Source organism: Aquila chrysaetos, chromosome 6, assembly GCF_900496995.4.
Source record: "Aquila chrysaetos chrysaetos chromosome 6, bAquChr1.4, whole genome shotgun sequence".
Classification (NCBI taxonomy): domain Eukaryota; kingdom Metazoa; phylum Chordata; class Aves; order Accipitriformes; family Accipitridae; genus Aquila; species Aquila chrysaetos.
Window position 1 is genome coordinate 32,775,733 of NC_044009.1, and position 16,342 is coordinate 32,792,074.

Genomic DNA, 16,342 nt, shown 5'->3' on the forward strand with positions numbered 1-16,342 from the left:
AGTTTCTTAAATCAAGATGCAATCTTTTTGTGAAACTCCCTTTACTTGAACATGTGAATTCATGGAGATCCCATGCCACAGGGTATAACAAAGTGTAAGCAAAGTTTAATGAAGACCTGACTTCAAGGTCAAACTTCATTTCCTGGCTTTTTAACCAAGAATCTATAAACTCAAGTTCTGATTTCATTTGATTTAAAGAAGACCTGAAGCCCCCTAAAAAACAAAGCTGAATTGAATTAGTTACAGAAGGTACTTCATTGAATGGCTACTTGAATCTTTTGTATATTTACATGGGATTTCATATGTATTATGAAATTTATAATGAAATTATGAGTCTTATTATGAGGTTAATAAGCTTGTCCTTGCTTACCAGCAGTTTCAAACAGAAAAATTATCTTCTCACAGCTTCCTGCTCTCTTTTTGCAGATGCGCAGACAGGATACAGAAATGGTTCTTAAACCAGCGTCTCACAGGGCAATAAGAAGGGACTTACCTGGAACTCAGAGCGGTGCAATGGCACTGCCTTTTGTGGGAATTATACAAGTTTTTATGCCAGTACTTGTGTGTACTATGCAAAAAAGGCATGTAAGCCCTAATTTTGCCACTGAGCTCATTTTTGGAAATACCATTTAGCGAGACTTTATGTAAGCACACCTGGCATTAGTGAGTCAAGCACTCTTTTTTTTCCTTTTTCTTTTTCCAAGATAGCAGATCCAATAAACTTAATGCTAGATAAGTTTAAGTTTATCTTGGCAAGTTTGCCATAAGCAATTTTTTCTGGGAAACAGCATCTCACAATCTGTTTTGTGGAATAACAATTATTCTCAGTTATTACCCTAGGTTTACCCAAACAACTGTAAATTCCCTTGAAGTAAAGTGCTCGCCTACCAGGGTTTTTTTCCCACTTCCCAATCAAATAAACAGGAGCCAAACATATACCTTTGATGTAGTGAGGGGCTTTTCACATTACTTGGGTAAAATACAATTCAGAGTTTTGCATCTAGTTAGGGACACATGCGTATACCGCTGAGCTTGTGTTGCTATGAAAACTTCCTATCATGATATTATTTTGAGCATTTGTCACAGCTGTATCAGTGCACTCAGAGAAAGCCTGGGCAGCTATTATTTCCTGCGGAGCTGGCAAGTACAGCATGCTTACAGGGCACATCTTGTCTGAGCCACAGAATTTGAATACAGACCCTGTTTTAGCGGTTCAGCTCAACTGATGCAGTACTGATCATGACTGACTGCTCCATGTAAACTATATCAAGTCAGGTTTGTGTTCTTCCCAACCAGCTGTTATGTTCCAGCATGTTTTAATCGTGATTAGCTGACATAATGCAGAATAAGGTTTGCTTCATCAGGGTCAGCTGTGGTCAGCATCATGTCAGCTAACTTTATTATTTACAGCTGTGTTTCAGCACAGTGCAGTTCTGCAATGCACACCAGCCTGGAATGACAGCGGGCCGCACATGGGGTTGTGCACTTTGTACAGTACAAAAGATTATACCCTGTAAGTCGCAAGTGTATCACTAGACACTGAAATTGAGTCCTACACAGAGTGTCAGAACAAGGTCTACATACAGCTTAAAACCTAACTTTTCTAAACGGTGACTCTTGCTTGGAGAGATGCAGCTGGCTGGGTGCTGGGTCCCTCCTGCAGCAAATCAAGGTGCTGAGCCAGTAGTTTGTGACACCTCCCCAGACTCAGAATTCATGAGCTTCTGTAGTAACCCTTGTTACTTGCGCTGCCACAGTCAAGTTTAAACTCAGCTGCTCTGGTAGTGTTTGAAATGAGATCACTTTAAGGGAATCTAACAGGCCAGTCCAATGGAAAAGAAATCCAACACAGGGTTTAAATCTTCTCAGGACGCAAAAAAAAAGTACCACCTTAACTCCGAAGCTGCTGTGCTTCAGAAGTATTGGAAGCTGGGGAGGTGCTCAGGGGAGTATCGCCGTGTCCCTGCCCTGTCCTTACAGACATCCTGAGGCAACGCTTTTGGTCTCCATCAGAAATGGGATACTGGGCTGCATGGTCTGACCCTGTATAAATTGCACCCTTAAGCCTGCGACCAAATGGGAGATCGTTACTACAGGAGGAAGCTCCTCGTGTCATAATTTTTCCAAAATCAAGAGCTTAGCAACTGTAGGCATCTGCTTTGAGGGGAAAAAGCAAAGCACTTCTCAAGGATAGAGTCAAAGTGAATCGTAATAAGCACAATGTTTTGCGCATCATCTCTTTATTCTTCTAAAGATAGACAGGTCAATGCCTTTGTTGTTTAAACCACCTAAAATGTCCTTTAAATACAGGATTACTATAAAGATTATGGGATGGTTGGCTACAGGGTGATTCGGTGGAACTTACCCAATTTTTCTTTCCTAAGGTGATCAATAATTTCATCATATAATCCTAAAATCCTACCTACGCAAGTCGGTGACTGTTGCAGTAATTCCGTCTGAGTTAAATTTAGATGTATACCACGGCCTTCATACCAATCAGCCGGCTAATTGCAGTGTGTACATACCTGTAACAGTTAGAGCCGTTGGCAGCTGGCTGTTTTTTTGCAGAGTTCACATGTTAAATAACTGTCACAAGTCTTTGTAAGTGACAAACTGGAACCCTTGGCAATACTGATCAGAAAGTTTGAAATAAATTATCAGTATATTTTTTTCAGATACAATTTAATTATTGTAATAAATAACTGTACAATATAATTTCACAAAATGTGATTTAGTTCAGTGAACAGACTGAAGGGAGTATTGCACATTTCATCCACATCCAGCAGCATTTGACAGGATTTTTAGTACATTTTGGCATTTTAACAGTAAGTAAGTGCTGTGAGTGATAGCACTCACTGCAATTCATATTGTCATTTACTCTAAAGTTGAAAAAAATAATACTGCTTGTTTAAAATTGCATCTGAAATCACCTTAACACTTTTAGAGCGGGACTATATTTCATAGAGCTGTAAGAAAACTTTCATATTCAGAATTTTATAATTTTTTAAAAATTCTTTTCTAAACAGGTCATTTTTATTTTCTGGAAGGGCAAAATGATGCTCTGCTTTGCGGAAATAGTTCTGATGCTGGGTAAGATCAACTTTCATCATGTTATTGCACTGTGTACAAATTAGATAATTAGATCCATGTTCTTTAGATGTGCAGTTGGAAGGGGGGCTATATTTTGAGTGACTACTTTCTTTCACATAAGAAATGCTAGGATTTTACACTGCGATGAGGATTTGGGTTCCTGGTCAGAGCTCAGTGGATTGGTTAGATGAGCTTAGTCTGCATGAATGAATCAGTAATTTGATATTAGAGTAGCTCCTGCCTGGATGAGAAGTAACAGACACAGCAGCTGGAAAGTGCATGTTATTTCGCAGTTCCAGCTGCACATATGAGTACTAACAGGCTCAGACAGTGGGGAAAACACTGACATTGACATTAATGTTACAACATTAAGAATTAAAGACATTATTTGGAATATTGTGTTTTAGAAGCTTAGATTAAACTTTTGACACTAATTCTTATGTGCCTTTCCTGCTCAATTTTTCTAGTGTCCTTTAAAATAATTTTCTATTAAAAATCACAACTGCTATTATTTCTAGTCTGATTATCTAAAGAAAAATCCTCTTTTTAATCCCAATCTTCTCCTGGACATTTCAGGTGGTAATATTAAAATAACTATATAAGGTAACACCCAGTTTGTCTTTGCAGGCAGTGCCCAGAAGGATATACATGCGTGAAAGCTGGTAGAAACCCCAATTATGGCTACACAAGTTTTGACACCTTCAGCTGGGCTTTCTTGTCACTATTTCGCTTGATGACTCAAGACTTCTGGGAAAACCTTTATCAATTGGTGAGAATTTTTTAATTCAAAATAGACTAAATATGTTTGTACCAATAATGCAAGAGGCCTAAAATCAATTTTCTTATATTATCTTAATATTAACTATATGAAAAACAGAGATTTTGTATACCTATTCTTGCTTATAAATGTATTCTTATTTCCAGACACTGCGGGCTGCTGGGAAAACATACATGATATTTTTTGTTCTGGTGATTTTTCTGGGCTCTTTCTATCTGATCAACTTGATCCTGGCTGTGGTCGCCATGGCCTACGAAGAACAGAATCAAGCAACCATGGAAGAAGCAGAACAGAAAGAAGCAGAATTTCAACAGATGCTGGAACAACTGAAGAAGCAACAAGAAGCAGCTCAGGTATAATTTATGGTGTAGTAATGCAGAAGTGTATGGAAATAATTTTACCTTGTTGGGCTTTCAACAACAGAGCCAGCTTAGAGATACTCTATTCTGCACTAAAGACATTGTACTGTGAATGAGCCAGCCATAATCAAGAAAGAATGTTCAAAACTAGGTATACATTATTCATTATGTTTTTCTTAGTCTAGTGTCCTAAATACAGTCTGTTAGGCTTCTGCATTTAATAACTACTCATGAAAGATGGAAGAAGGCTATGACCAACATATATCTTGAGTCCATTGAGTGATAAAAATTAGAAAAAATCAGGGAGAGGATGTCCTATGAAAAGTGTTAAGATCCGGTTCGGACTAGAAAATCTGTATAAGTAAATTAAAAAAACCCATGATGCCATGGTTTGCTCAGTGACACAAATTCATTCTGTAACATGGCAGGCAGCAGCGGTGGCAGCAGCAGCAGTAACAGCATCGGCAGAGTCCAGGGAGCCCAGCGCTGGGGGAGAAGCAGGAGGGGTCTCAGAAAGTTCCTCAGAGGCATCAAAATTGAGCTCAAAGAGTGCAAAAGAGAGGAGAAATAGAAGGAAAAAAAGAAAACAGAAAGAACAGTCTGGAGGAGAGGAAAAAGACGAAGATGAATTTCACAAGTCTGAATCAGAAGACAGCATCAGAAGGAAAGGTTTCCGATTATCTATTGAAGGCAATAGACTGACATATGAAAAGAAGTATTCTTCTCCACATCAGGTATTGCATATAGATATTTTTAGTAGAAGCATACATTTAAAGCATCATCGGCTGTTACAACCTATGTACTGTAATATGACCCTACTGCCTAAAGAAAGGAAACACTGAGATTTTCATTAAACTTTATTGTTGTTGGTAGTGCTTGAGAGAAAGTGCTGTAGCTGCTAGATTGTCTTGTAAAAAAACACAGAGAATTAAATGTAACCTCATATCTCTATTCTTGTAATAGAGTTGTTTAAAAATATTCTCTGATTGATTTGGGGGGGGGGTAGAGTGATTATATATTACCTAGACTTATTAAAGTGCTACAGTATTTTTCCATTATGATAGCCTCATATTTTCCTCCTGCTTCAATGCTGTTTGGAGGCTGGTTCAATAAGTGCAGGATGCTGCATACATGAAAGAACGTGCATGTATAGACTCCCTTTTTTTTCTTGATGGGTATTGTGCAACTATTCTACTCAGCAGCTCTAGCTGACATTGGGAGAAAGGAGTGCTCAAAATTGGTTTTGTTTAAGAATCCATGAACAGTGGTATTTCTATTTGCAAAATACACATATAATGAAATACATGCAAAAATTTCACAGCAACATTTAGCTTCTGGGAAAAATGGTTACTCTCATTTAAGAAAAAAACTGCCTACGCTATTCTAATAACAACACTAACTTTGAAGGTTTCAGCTAATAATCACAAATTTTGTTTGCCTGCAGTCTTTGCTGAGCATTCGTGGCTCCCTGTTTTCCCCAAGGCGCAACAGCAGAACAAGCCTTTTCAGCTTCAGAGGTCGAGCAAAGGATATAGGATCAGAAAATGACTTTGCCGATGATGAGCACAGCACTTTTGAAGACAACGATAGCAGAAGAGATTCTCTCTTTGTGCCGCGCAGACACGGTGAACGGCGCAACAGTAACATTAGTCAGGCCAGTAGGTCATCCAGGATGCTGGCGGTGTTTCCAGTGAATGGGAAGATGCACAGCACTGTGGATTGCAATGGGGTGGTTTCCCTGGTCGGTGGACCATCAGTTCCTACATCGCCCGTTGGACAGCTTCTGCCAGAGGTGATAATAGATAAACCAGCTACTGATGACAATGTAAGAAAGTTTTAAATAGCTTAGGCATGGTGGCCTTTTCTTACTGCACCAGCCAGTGTTTTCTACAGAATGGAACCCTTGGCAATGCTTCCTGGTTGGTCAAGCTGTGAATGCTCCTGCATCTTGTAAAATCTTTAATAAATAAAACAGCTAAGATGATAGGTTTGCAACCTAAGCATTTACTTACAAATACTCTCATAACTAACAAATGCAATTCGCAGTTTCCAAGTAATAAAATATTAACTTACTTACACATTTATAAAAGCACTATGCTTTTCTATATTACTGTGCTATACTTTACGTTGGCTAATCTAAAGGTCTATTTGGCTATGGTCTACAAAATCATAGTTACTATGCAATTGAAAATAGTATAAAAAAATGTTATAATATAACTGCAGTCAATATGATGCTGCTATTATCACTTTATCAAAATTAGCATTGTTCGTTAATTTTGATAACATTCTTCCTTATCAGCCCTGTTGAAAATGTAAGGAAGTTGTCAATTCTTTATTCTCTTTCACTTCTCATTCCTATATATTTTCCATCCATTGCTGGTGCAGTTCTGTAGTGTAGATAACAAATGGTTCATTGGAAGATCATCAATACATACTTCCAAAAATACAAACGTCTGTGTGAACATACGTGCAGCACATATTGCTGCCATTCTCTTACCATATACAAGGTAAGAGAAGACATCTCAAAAAAATTTCTTGCTTAGTTCAAAGTTGTCTACTCACATTACTAAAAAAATACTAGCATGAGGAAGCATGAGGCAGTCAGACTTTTCTTACTTGCTACAGTTTGCCTAGGGGAAAAGACTATTATGTTACAAAACCCAGAATATTCTGTCAGCAGGAGCAAGGAAAAAAATTACTGTTTGCAAAAAATTAATACAATATTTTGAATTCAATCCTTTTCCATTTATTTAAATAATTTTTCATAGCTTGAAGGAAAGAACTGTGAAAGTTAGGTAAATGAACTCTCTCAGTCTTGAACAGTAGGTAACTATTGCCTCATTCCTTTTAAAAATTATTTAAAAGATACTAAAAAGTAATAAAAGTCTGACATGATAATAATTGAAGTGCACGAAGCACGTATCCAAGTGAAGACATTAATAACAGGGTTCTATATAGTATTTGCTTATCTCATTTCTCCAAAATGGTCTCAACTATTATTGTTCTCTGTATAGGGCACCACTACAGAAACAGAAATGAGAAAGAGAATATCAAGCTCTTTTCACGTTTCTATGGACTTCCTGGAAGATCCAGCTTTAAGGGAAAGAGCGATGAGTATTGCTAGTATCCTCACAAACACTGTGGAAGGTGTGTGCTATGCATAGCTTAATATTTAATACCTGTTTTTTCCAATGGACTTTGGAAAATTTGAGTTGAAACTTAAAAACTGATTTAAACTAGCCTAATTAACAGATGCAATCCCACAAACAGACACATATTTATCAGGAAACCTAAAGTTCTTTATTCATTAAGGTTATTACGTAAGTAAGCTTTAAAGGTATTATATATGTAAGCATTTCTATCTCATTGTTTTGCCACCACCTACCTCCTGTAGTCATCAGAACTACAGAATTATGTTTGATGGTCATAACTGAGTGGATGCTTATGCACAGTAATTAAAAATATATTATTGCACACAAGAAGGTCACTGAACATTTTTCAAATATTGTTTAAAATATGTACGTATTTTTAGCACATATTTATTCAGTTACTCTTTAAAGAAGTGCTATTCAAGGTGATAAAAATGTTTTTTTCTTGAACTAGGAATGAAAATTGTATTGAAAATTTTTACCTAAACACCACAAGTTTCAAAATAAAAATATTTACATAATTGAACAGTAAGTGGGAGGAACAGGCTGAAGTGTAATCAAGGAACAATTAAATACACAATACAAATCGATGCCTAAATTGATACTGATCAGCATAGTGATTGGAATACAAAGAAGTTGTGCTTGATAGATAAGCTTTGAAGAAAATAAATACATATGATAGCACTTTTCAAAGACTTTCTTGAAAAGCCCTGTAAAAAAGGGCTTATAGGAGGTTAATCAGTACCAGTACAGATTGACAACTTGACTGGTACCATTCATATAGGATTGAGGAACATTAGAGCAATTACATAGTTACCTGTATGAACTTTCTTTTCCTACAGAACTTGAAGAATCAAGACAGAAATGCCCACCATGTTGGTATAAATTTGCAAATATTTTCTTGATCTGGGACTGCAGTCCGCATTGGTTAAAAGTAAAACATATCGTCAACTTAGTTGTAATGGACCCATTTGTTGACCTGGCTATTACAATTTGCATTGTTTTAAATACACTCTTTATGGCTATGGAACATTATCCGATGACTGATGAATTCAATAACGTACTTTCAGTTGGAAATCTGGTAAGTAGGTTGTGGTTTTCTGTTCATGATTTGGCAGGAATTATGTCTGAAATATAGCTGAAGGAAAGAGTTTTATTAGCTTTTTTTTCTTTTTACTCTTTAGAAAGTAGATTTATTGGACATTTATTGGCCTCCAGATATGACTATCAGAACATTTTTGGAAATTTCACTGTCATCCCTGGCTCATGTAACTTAGGATACTGTAAAATCAATACATTGCAGTGTTCTGCAAAGCCAAATTAAAAATTTAAAAAATGACGCCAATGCTGCATTAAGTAAAGTCCATCTTAAACAGAAGTTGATTTGCCTAACTACTAAACCAGGAAATGCATTACTTCCATGAAAAAGATACTATGCAAATAAATGTAGTGTTACTTTTTCGATCAATACAATACAAATCTTTAAATTATGAATGTGTTTTTAATTGCTGTTTCCTCAGCACAGGTTTACAATAGCTAAAAAAAAAAAAAAAAAAAATTAAAAGCATTTCTAGAATTTTCTTCTGTAAAAGACTTTTTATGTGGATATGTGGATTGTTTTCTTTATATGATTTATGTAAAACTATGAAAAATATCCTGCAGTACTTTTTCCTCTTACAGTTTTTTATATTTTTTTGTCATCAGATAATTAGTAAGATATCTTTTCCTCATGTTGTCAACTATATTTTCTCCCTTCTACTTCAAAAAGATAAATTATTAAAGAATTCAGGAGTTAATTTGTTGTAGCTCTGATGCTTTTGAACTGACAGGTTTGATCACATAGAAGTATCTGCAGCTGCAGTCCTATTGTCTCTTATTTTAAGAATTGATTCCTTATAATGGGAATGTTAATAATCCTTGTTTTGTAATGCGGGAAAAAATGCCTCAAATCATGTAAATAACTACAGGATTTAGAAGGGAGAATTAATAGATAAACACATAGCTGGTTTTCATATACTTAAAATAAGGGAAACTCTGAATCTGAGTTTCCTAGTAAAATGTAAAATCCTGTACTGTAGCATTTTATAGCTTTGTTTTTCAACCAAGAAAATGCCATATAAGTCTTGGTGTCCATTTGGCTACAAAGGGAGTGCAAGAGAACCTGGCTATAAGCACCACGGTCTTCCAGTCTTAGGCTCCCTGACATAAACCCCTTCTGCAATACAGAGGCTCTCAGGGTTCACCTGCTCCAGGAGTTCCACTTTAAAGCTCCTTGAGAACCTCACCGTCCCGATCGTTAGGAACCTAAGTCAGCATTTCAGCCTGTATTTATTCATTCCTACTGCTTCCTCAGTGGTTCCAATCCTGTAGCTTAAAAAATAGTAACCTTTCCCTCTCCAGTGTTTGTATCTGGAATGTATTTAAAGACTGTAATAAAATCTATCTTGAGCATTGCTGTTCCTAGGCAGAGCAAGTCAGATTATTCTCTTTAGCTGTCCCATTTTCTGTTCAGCTTGCTTGAAAATGGGTTATCAAAACCAAAAAAAGAAAGCATTTCAGACCAGGGCTCAGGCAGCCTTTAATGGTGGCTTTAGTACATCCCTATCCTACCAGAAATTCTTCTAAGACTTCTCTCAAACCTACTCAGGGTCACTACCTTGGTGGCTCCTAAATATGATTCCTACTTCGTTCAGCATAGCATCCCATGATAAGAAACCATTACCAGCAATATCATGTTTAAAATGCATTCTTAAATGCTCTTTCATTCCTGTCATCAAAGTGATTGAGCCAATCAACTTCACTGAACTTACTGGCAACACCCAGGGAGAAGTTCCTCAGCTTTAGCACATTGTTGTATCTCAGTTGCTCCCCATCAATTATAAATAATTGTATCTCTGTTGAGCTGAATGGGATTATGGCAGGTTATACCAGCAAAGAGCTGCCCCTCTGGAGTCTTAGATTTGGCCTCATTCATGCTGCTGCATACTGTAATTAGTACACCAAGAAAGATGTTATACCATGTAATTTCTTGGAAAGCATTCTGGTTTATGTTGTGAAAAATCAAATCTGGGATATTGTTTGCACAGTACATGAGAAAGTCCATATCCTGATAGAGTTGAAATTGGATGATAAATGTTATAAAACAGAAATTTATGTAACTCGATTAGTATAAAATTTAATTAATTGAAAAAATTACTTGGTTTGTATGGCACTTGTTAAGGGAACGTGGGCATAATAAATCACTACAGTACACTGAACTATTTTTAAGTATCAGTTTTGGATAAGACATTGCAGGTATGTAGCTTGGATTAAAAACCTAGAAAACAGCTAAATCTGTAATATTGTATTTCACAACGAAATAACAAACTGCATTTTGAATTCAGGTCTTCACTGGAATCTTCACAGCAGAAATGTTTCTCAAGATAATTGCAATGGATCCTTACTATTATTTCCAGGAAGGGTGGAATATTTTTGATGGTTTTATTGTAACCCTTAGCTTGGTTGAGCTTGGTCTTGCAGATGTGGAAGGACTCTCAGTTCTTCGATCATTCAGATTGGTAAATATACATCAATTGCACTGATTTTGCAATGGGACTTCATTAAAATAATGTAATTTTTTGCCTTAAAAGTTTGCTTGATGTTTGCCACGATACTGATCCTGATGTCTCTTTCATTAGTACAAACCCTTATTACTTGTGGTATGTTACTGTCTTCAATGGGAATTGACAGAGATCGAGATAAATAGACAGCAGTGGGTGCCCTGGGCCTATTTCTAATGTGTTTATTGTATATACACACTTTAAATATCCTGCTATGCAGAAACAAATCGACTCACTAGATGTATTGTGCTCTGATTGGCATCCTGGGAATAGATCTGCTCTACAAATACCAGTAGAAAAGTGTCCCAGATGATTTTAACATTTGAATCCTAGATTTTAAATTCCCTCTAATATGACTGGTAGCTTCTTTGGCCTTCAGTAAAAACTATGCTTTGAGGACATCAAGCTCTAACTTCACAAAATTTTGTTGACTGAACCTTCCATTTTCATGCTTTTAGACAAGAGGATACCTTCTGAACAGTCATACTCAGGGCATATTTTGCAGTAATACCCTTCCACAAATTAACTTTAAAATATCTTTATGTCTTTCTTACTGGTTGTCCTAACAATATTTTTCTTTTCTTCCAGTTACGTGTTTTCAAATTGGCAAAATCTTGGCCAACACTAAATATGCTGATAAAAATTATTGGTAACTCTGTGGGAGCTCTGGGAAATCTGACCCTGGTGCTGGCCATCATTGTGTTCATTTTCGCTGTGGTTGGGATGCAGCTGTTTGGGAAGAACTACAAGGAATGTGTCTGCAAAATCGCAAGTGACTGTGAACTTCCACGCTGGCACATGCAAGATTTTTTCCACTCTTTTTTGATTGTATTTCGGGTGTTGTGTGGAGAATGGATAGAAACGATGTGGGACTGCATGGAGGTTGCTGGCCAAGCCATGTGCCTTACTGTCTTCATGATGGTCATGGTGATTGGAAACCTAGTGGTATGTAATCAAAGAGTTAGCAAAAAATTATTTGGCAATAGAGTGGGCTCAATCCTGAAGTGAACTAAGTGCTCTGGCTCTGCTTCAACAAAGCAATTAAGCAGGTGGTTTCAAGCGATGCTTAAAGTTAAGCTTAAGAGCTTTTTTGGATTGAGAACAAAGTATCCTGCAATATCAAATCCTAAGAATGTTAGAGTGAGCACTTAGTCACATTCTTAATTTGTCTTTTGGCTCTTTGTAAATATTTTGTGCTTCAAATAATTTTAGTTTATGGGCTTTTTATAAACCATTTGCTGTGGATTTTTTTATTATTTATCCTGTATGATTAGTCACCTAAATAATCTAATTTCTGCTGTGTGATGGGATAAATTAAACTTTTTAATGATGCTGAATAGCAAATCTGTTATCTCCATTTTTAGACTGTAAGATTTGGCACCAAAATATTTATATACTGTGGGGATTTAAAGACACATTTACAGATATTAGTAAGGTGTAGGAATATTTTGGAATAGTGAACAGGACCTAAGCAAAATTTTAAAAGGTCAGTTTTTTTATGGAGAAGAGAAAAATTTTGAGGGTGCTTTTCTTTGGTTATGGTGAATTATCAGGGTTTCAGTCTTCAATGTCACTAATATGACAATTTTTAATAAAAGAAATGTTCTTTGTTGGGATAAAGAAAGTCTAGAATGTCCTTTTTTTATATTTCTGCAGGTACTGAACCTATTTTTGGCCTTGCTCTTGAGCTCATTTAGTGCAGACAACCTTGCTGTGACAGATGATGACAATGAAATGAATAATCTCCAAATTGCTGTAGCAAGAATGCAGAAGGGCATAGATTATGTGAAGAGAAAAGCACGCGAATTCATCCAAAAAGCTTTTGTTAAAAAACAAAAAGCTTTAGATGAAATCAAACCACTTGAAGATCTGAACAACAAAAATAGCTGTATTTCTAACCATACAACTGTGGAACTAAGCAAGGACCATGACTATATTAAAGATGCAAATGGAACAACTAGTGGCATAGGCACAGGTAGCAGTGTGGAAAAATACATAATTGACGAAAGTGATTACATGTCATTCATAAACAACCCAAGCCTCACTGTGACAGTGCCCATTGCTGTGGGTGAATCCGACTTTGAAAATCTAAACACAGAGGAATTTAGTAGTGAATCAGACCTGGAAGAAAGCAAAGAGGTATTTGGATATTTTGTGCATTTCTCTCTGATCTTTTGAGTATTTTTCATTTTTTTTCAGCATAAGCCAGAGTATTCAGTTCTTGATCATTTGTTATTTTGACACTTCTATGTACATGGGCATAAACGAGTGTATAAAGGAGGGTTTAATTCTTGATGAACAAAAGTGTGAGAAAGGGTTAAAAATTACAGTCTCCAAGAGGATATAAGAGGTCAGGCAATGGGAGACCACACTAACCTATGAGAACTGTTTATGGTCCATATGGTAGTTGCAACAACTGGTAGAGTAGGGCAGTGCCTTAGCCACAGCCTTATTTCATCAGAAACTTTTGCTTGCCTCCTGTAACAAGGGTCCCATGAGGAGTGCCATACCTCATCTCTCTGCCACTCAAAAAATCTCCCTCTGTGGGATGTTTTTTGTGAGCAGGTATAAACCAGAAAACACAGAGATAGTTTATGTATTTCCTTTAGACACTGCAATTCTTTTAGATTTTAAAATTGTCAGCTCTTCTAGACCTAGATTCCCATAAAAAGAAGTTTTAACCATAAACGCTTCTATATACTTCAAATTCATTTAGTTGTTAAAACTGAAAAGTAGTATCAACAGACAAAAATATCTCATGTTGTTAGGGAATGCCAAAGCAGGCTATAGATATAGGGCCTTGTTGAGAACTGTATTTTTAAAAAACACATTAAGGCTATAACTGTTCTTTTAAATGACTTTTTGTCTGTGGCTATTTTAACAAGATAATTTACATTGATTTGATAACATAATTTGCAAAACAACTACACCCTCAGTGACTTAGTTTGTTGACATTTTAATCAAATCAGAAAATTATCTTTTCAGACACTCAAAAAAATTAATTTTCTGGCTTGAGGAACCTCAACTTTAAACTAGCTAGTTTGCATTCTGGTAGCAATCCAGTTTCTTTGTGGGATAGCTCATCTTCCCCCACCACTGCTGTATTGCTAACAGTACTTCAGACACCTGATTTTAGGCTAGTGGAATTCTGTACTGCTGCCACTTCAGTGTGCATAAGCCCTCTGGTGTTCTTAACAAAAACCCAGTGTTAAGCTAAGCGCAATCTTTGGATCCTCCCCCGGGAAAGGAGACCTGTACAAAACAGCCTCTCCCCATGGCAACGTATTTCAGAGACACTATTGTTCCCATTTCCCAGTTAATATCTGGAGCATTAACATTTCTTTTCCTGCTAAATACTAGCCAAAAATTTGGCTTTGACTCAAGCTTCTGAACCACTGCCACAGTAGAGGTTATAAGAATGTATCTGAGCACATTATGAACTTGCCCCAGCTGGAAGAATTTCTAAATAAAACAACATTTAAACAAAGATGCATTGGAGAATAACAACCACCGGTCATCTACTCTCCCCACAACTACCTTAATGCTGGCCAGTCCAGTCCAGTCTTCTAACCCATCATAGAGCAGGCAGTCAAATGGAGTGACACAAGCTGGTTTACGACTGATCAACGGGGAATAGATTCAGTTTAGGAAAGCTTTCTGTAACTGTGCTGCTACCTTGTAGGACCAGGGTTACCTTTTATCTCATTGAGAAAGTAGTATGACACTTCCACCTTCCTCCAGCAGCTCTGTTACATAGTTTTCAGTGGAAAATCCATCCAGCAGTGCTGTTTTGGATTTGAGTCTACCACCTTATTTTATATTGACTGCTAGTATAATGGGACTGTAGAAAAGAAATGATAAACACTAGAAAAGCAGAGCCTTTGAATTAGCTGAGTTTTTTGACATGAGCCCACTTAGAAAAGACTGTATGGATTCCCTACTTCTAAGGCCAGAAGGCACTAACAGGCGAGTTCCAGCTGGCTTCAGACCATATTGAGTTTTTCAGCACCATTCCTGGAGTTTTACAGTGCTGTCCAGGATCCTTTTTTGCTGGTTGGGTCAGCTCCGAAAGCAGCGGGTTTCTGTGGGGGTTTTGTTTGTTTGGTTTGTTTGGTTTGGTTTTCAGCTGAGTACTCTATTCTCCCTTAGCAAATTAACAAATTAATAATCTTAAAATTATAAATTAATTTCAAATAGCTTAATTTTAGTGTGCAAAAAGTAGCTGACTAATATTACAGAAAATCTGCTTCTTAGAGGAAAATAGAAATAAAATGAAAATTTTTTTCTCAAAAACGAAAAACCTTTGGAAATGTTTTGAAAAGTATTTGCAGAATTATTTTGAAAAGTGGTAAAACATACTGCAAAGGATGATTTGTGAAAATTGGATTACTAGAAGTATACAGTATTTTTGTAAAAATATCAGAGAGGCAACTCTGCAATGTAATTTGGAAAAAACCCTCTATAAATTGGTTCTTGTGACAAATAATGACAGAGCCTCAAACTGGATACATCAACCCGTTTTCCTAATAAAGTTGCAACATTGTTCTTCCAATCTCTATAGTCACCACAAGATGAAATTAACTAAAAACCGGCTACTTAAAATATTACAATTTTATTAAGCACCATGCAACTCAATATCAATGAGTCCTGGAATCGTTACTGAAAAATGGACTGGCTACTCCTTTAGTAAGAGCTCTGTTGTTAGGGTTTGGGCACTTTTTTGTCCTCAATATCAAAAAGCCTGCTGCAACCTAGCATTGATGAAGCTGTATTGCATTTATTCCATTATTTTGTTTACCTTTACATCCTTAAATATGTTTCCTTCACAATTTTTACCCAATCGTTAGCCATGATACCAACCAGCTAGATTGCAACCAGTCTCCAGCTGCATGTTACAACACTTTTAGAACTTTTAGGATGAGGATTAGTTTAAGTCCATTCAGTTTTTAAAAATTTGGTTTCCACCTTCCACTTCTCTCTCTTTACGCTCATCTTGTTATTGAAAATGTGATTAGGTTATAAAACACAGCCTGATGTTTTATGGGCCATCCTTAAGCTACTTCAGCCTTATTGTATGCAGCTTCTCCCTCACTCTGAGCTAGACTTCCAGCAGTTTTAATCTGGACGTGCAGACCTCTAAAGTATATCCTCTGCTGATCTGTGCTTTTTTCCCCTCATTCCTCTGAGCTCCCACCTCATTTATATAGTTATATTTAGGCTCTTACCTGCTTTTCAGTAGACACTACAGATTCCTGGATACATAGTTAAGCTTTATTATTTCTATGTAGGTCAAGACATCTTTGCACTTATGGGTAGTTGTGGTCATAAATCTTTGCAGGCTTAGCATCATCATTCATATTTTTCAGT

General features: G+C 36.6%; 1 protein-coding gene across 6 annotated transcripts in view; it reads left to right on the plus strand.

Annotated features, from left to right (window-relative positions):
* Window positions 1-16,342, plus strand: part of SCN1A (sodium voltage-gated channel alpha subunit 1) — a 102,645-nt gene that overhangs the window by 49,416 nt on the left and 36,887 nt on the right. For 4 of the 6 annotated variants that reach the window (XM_030019343.1, XM_030019338.2, XM_030019339.2 and 1 more), the window contains 10 exons: window positions 3,027-3,090; window positions 3,718-3,859; window positions 4,015-4,221; window positions 4,656-4,961; window positions 5,672-6,052; window positions 7,242-7,374; window positions 8,219-8,457; window positions 10,760-10,933; window positions 11,564-11,920; window positions 12,632-13,114. In XM_030019343.1, the coding sequence (XP_029875203.1) occupies window positions 3,027-3,090; window positions 3,718-3,859; window positions 4,015-4,221; window positions 4,656-4,961; window positions 5,672-6,052; window positions 7,242-7,374; window positions 8,219-8,457; window positions 10,760-10,933; window positions 11,564-11,920; window positions 12,632-13,114 (2,486 nt within the window). The remainder of the gene's footprint in view (window positions 1-3,026; window positions 3,091-3,717; window positions 3,860-4,014; window positions 4,222-4,655; window positions 4,962-5,671; window positions 6,053-7,241; window positions 7,375-8,218; window positions 8,458-10,759; window positions 10,934-11,563; window positions 11,921-12,631; window positions 13,115-16,342) is intronic. The other 2 variants (XM_030019344.2, XM_030019345.2) reach the window with 1 other exon arrangement.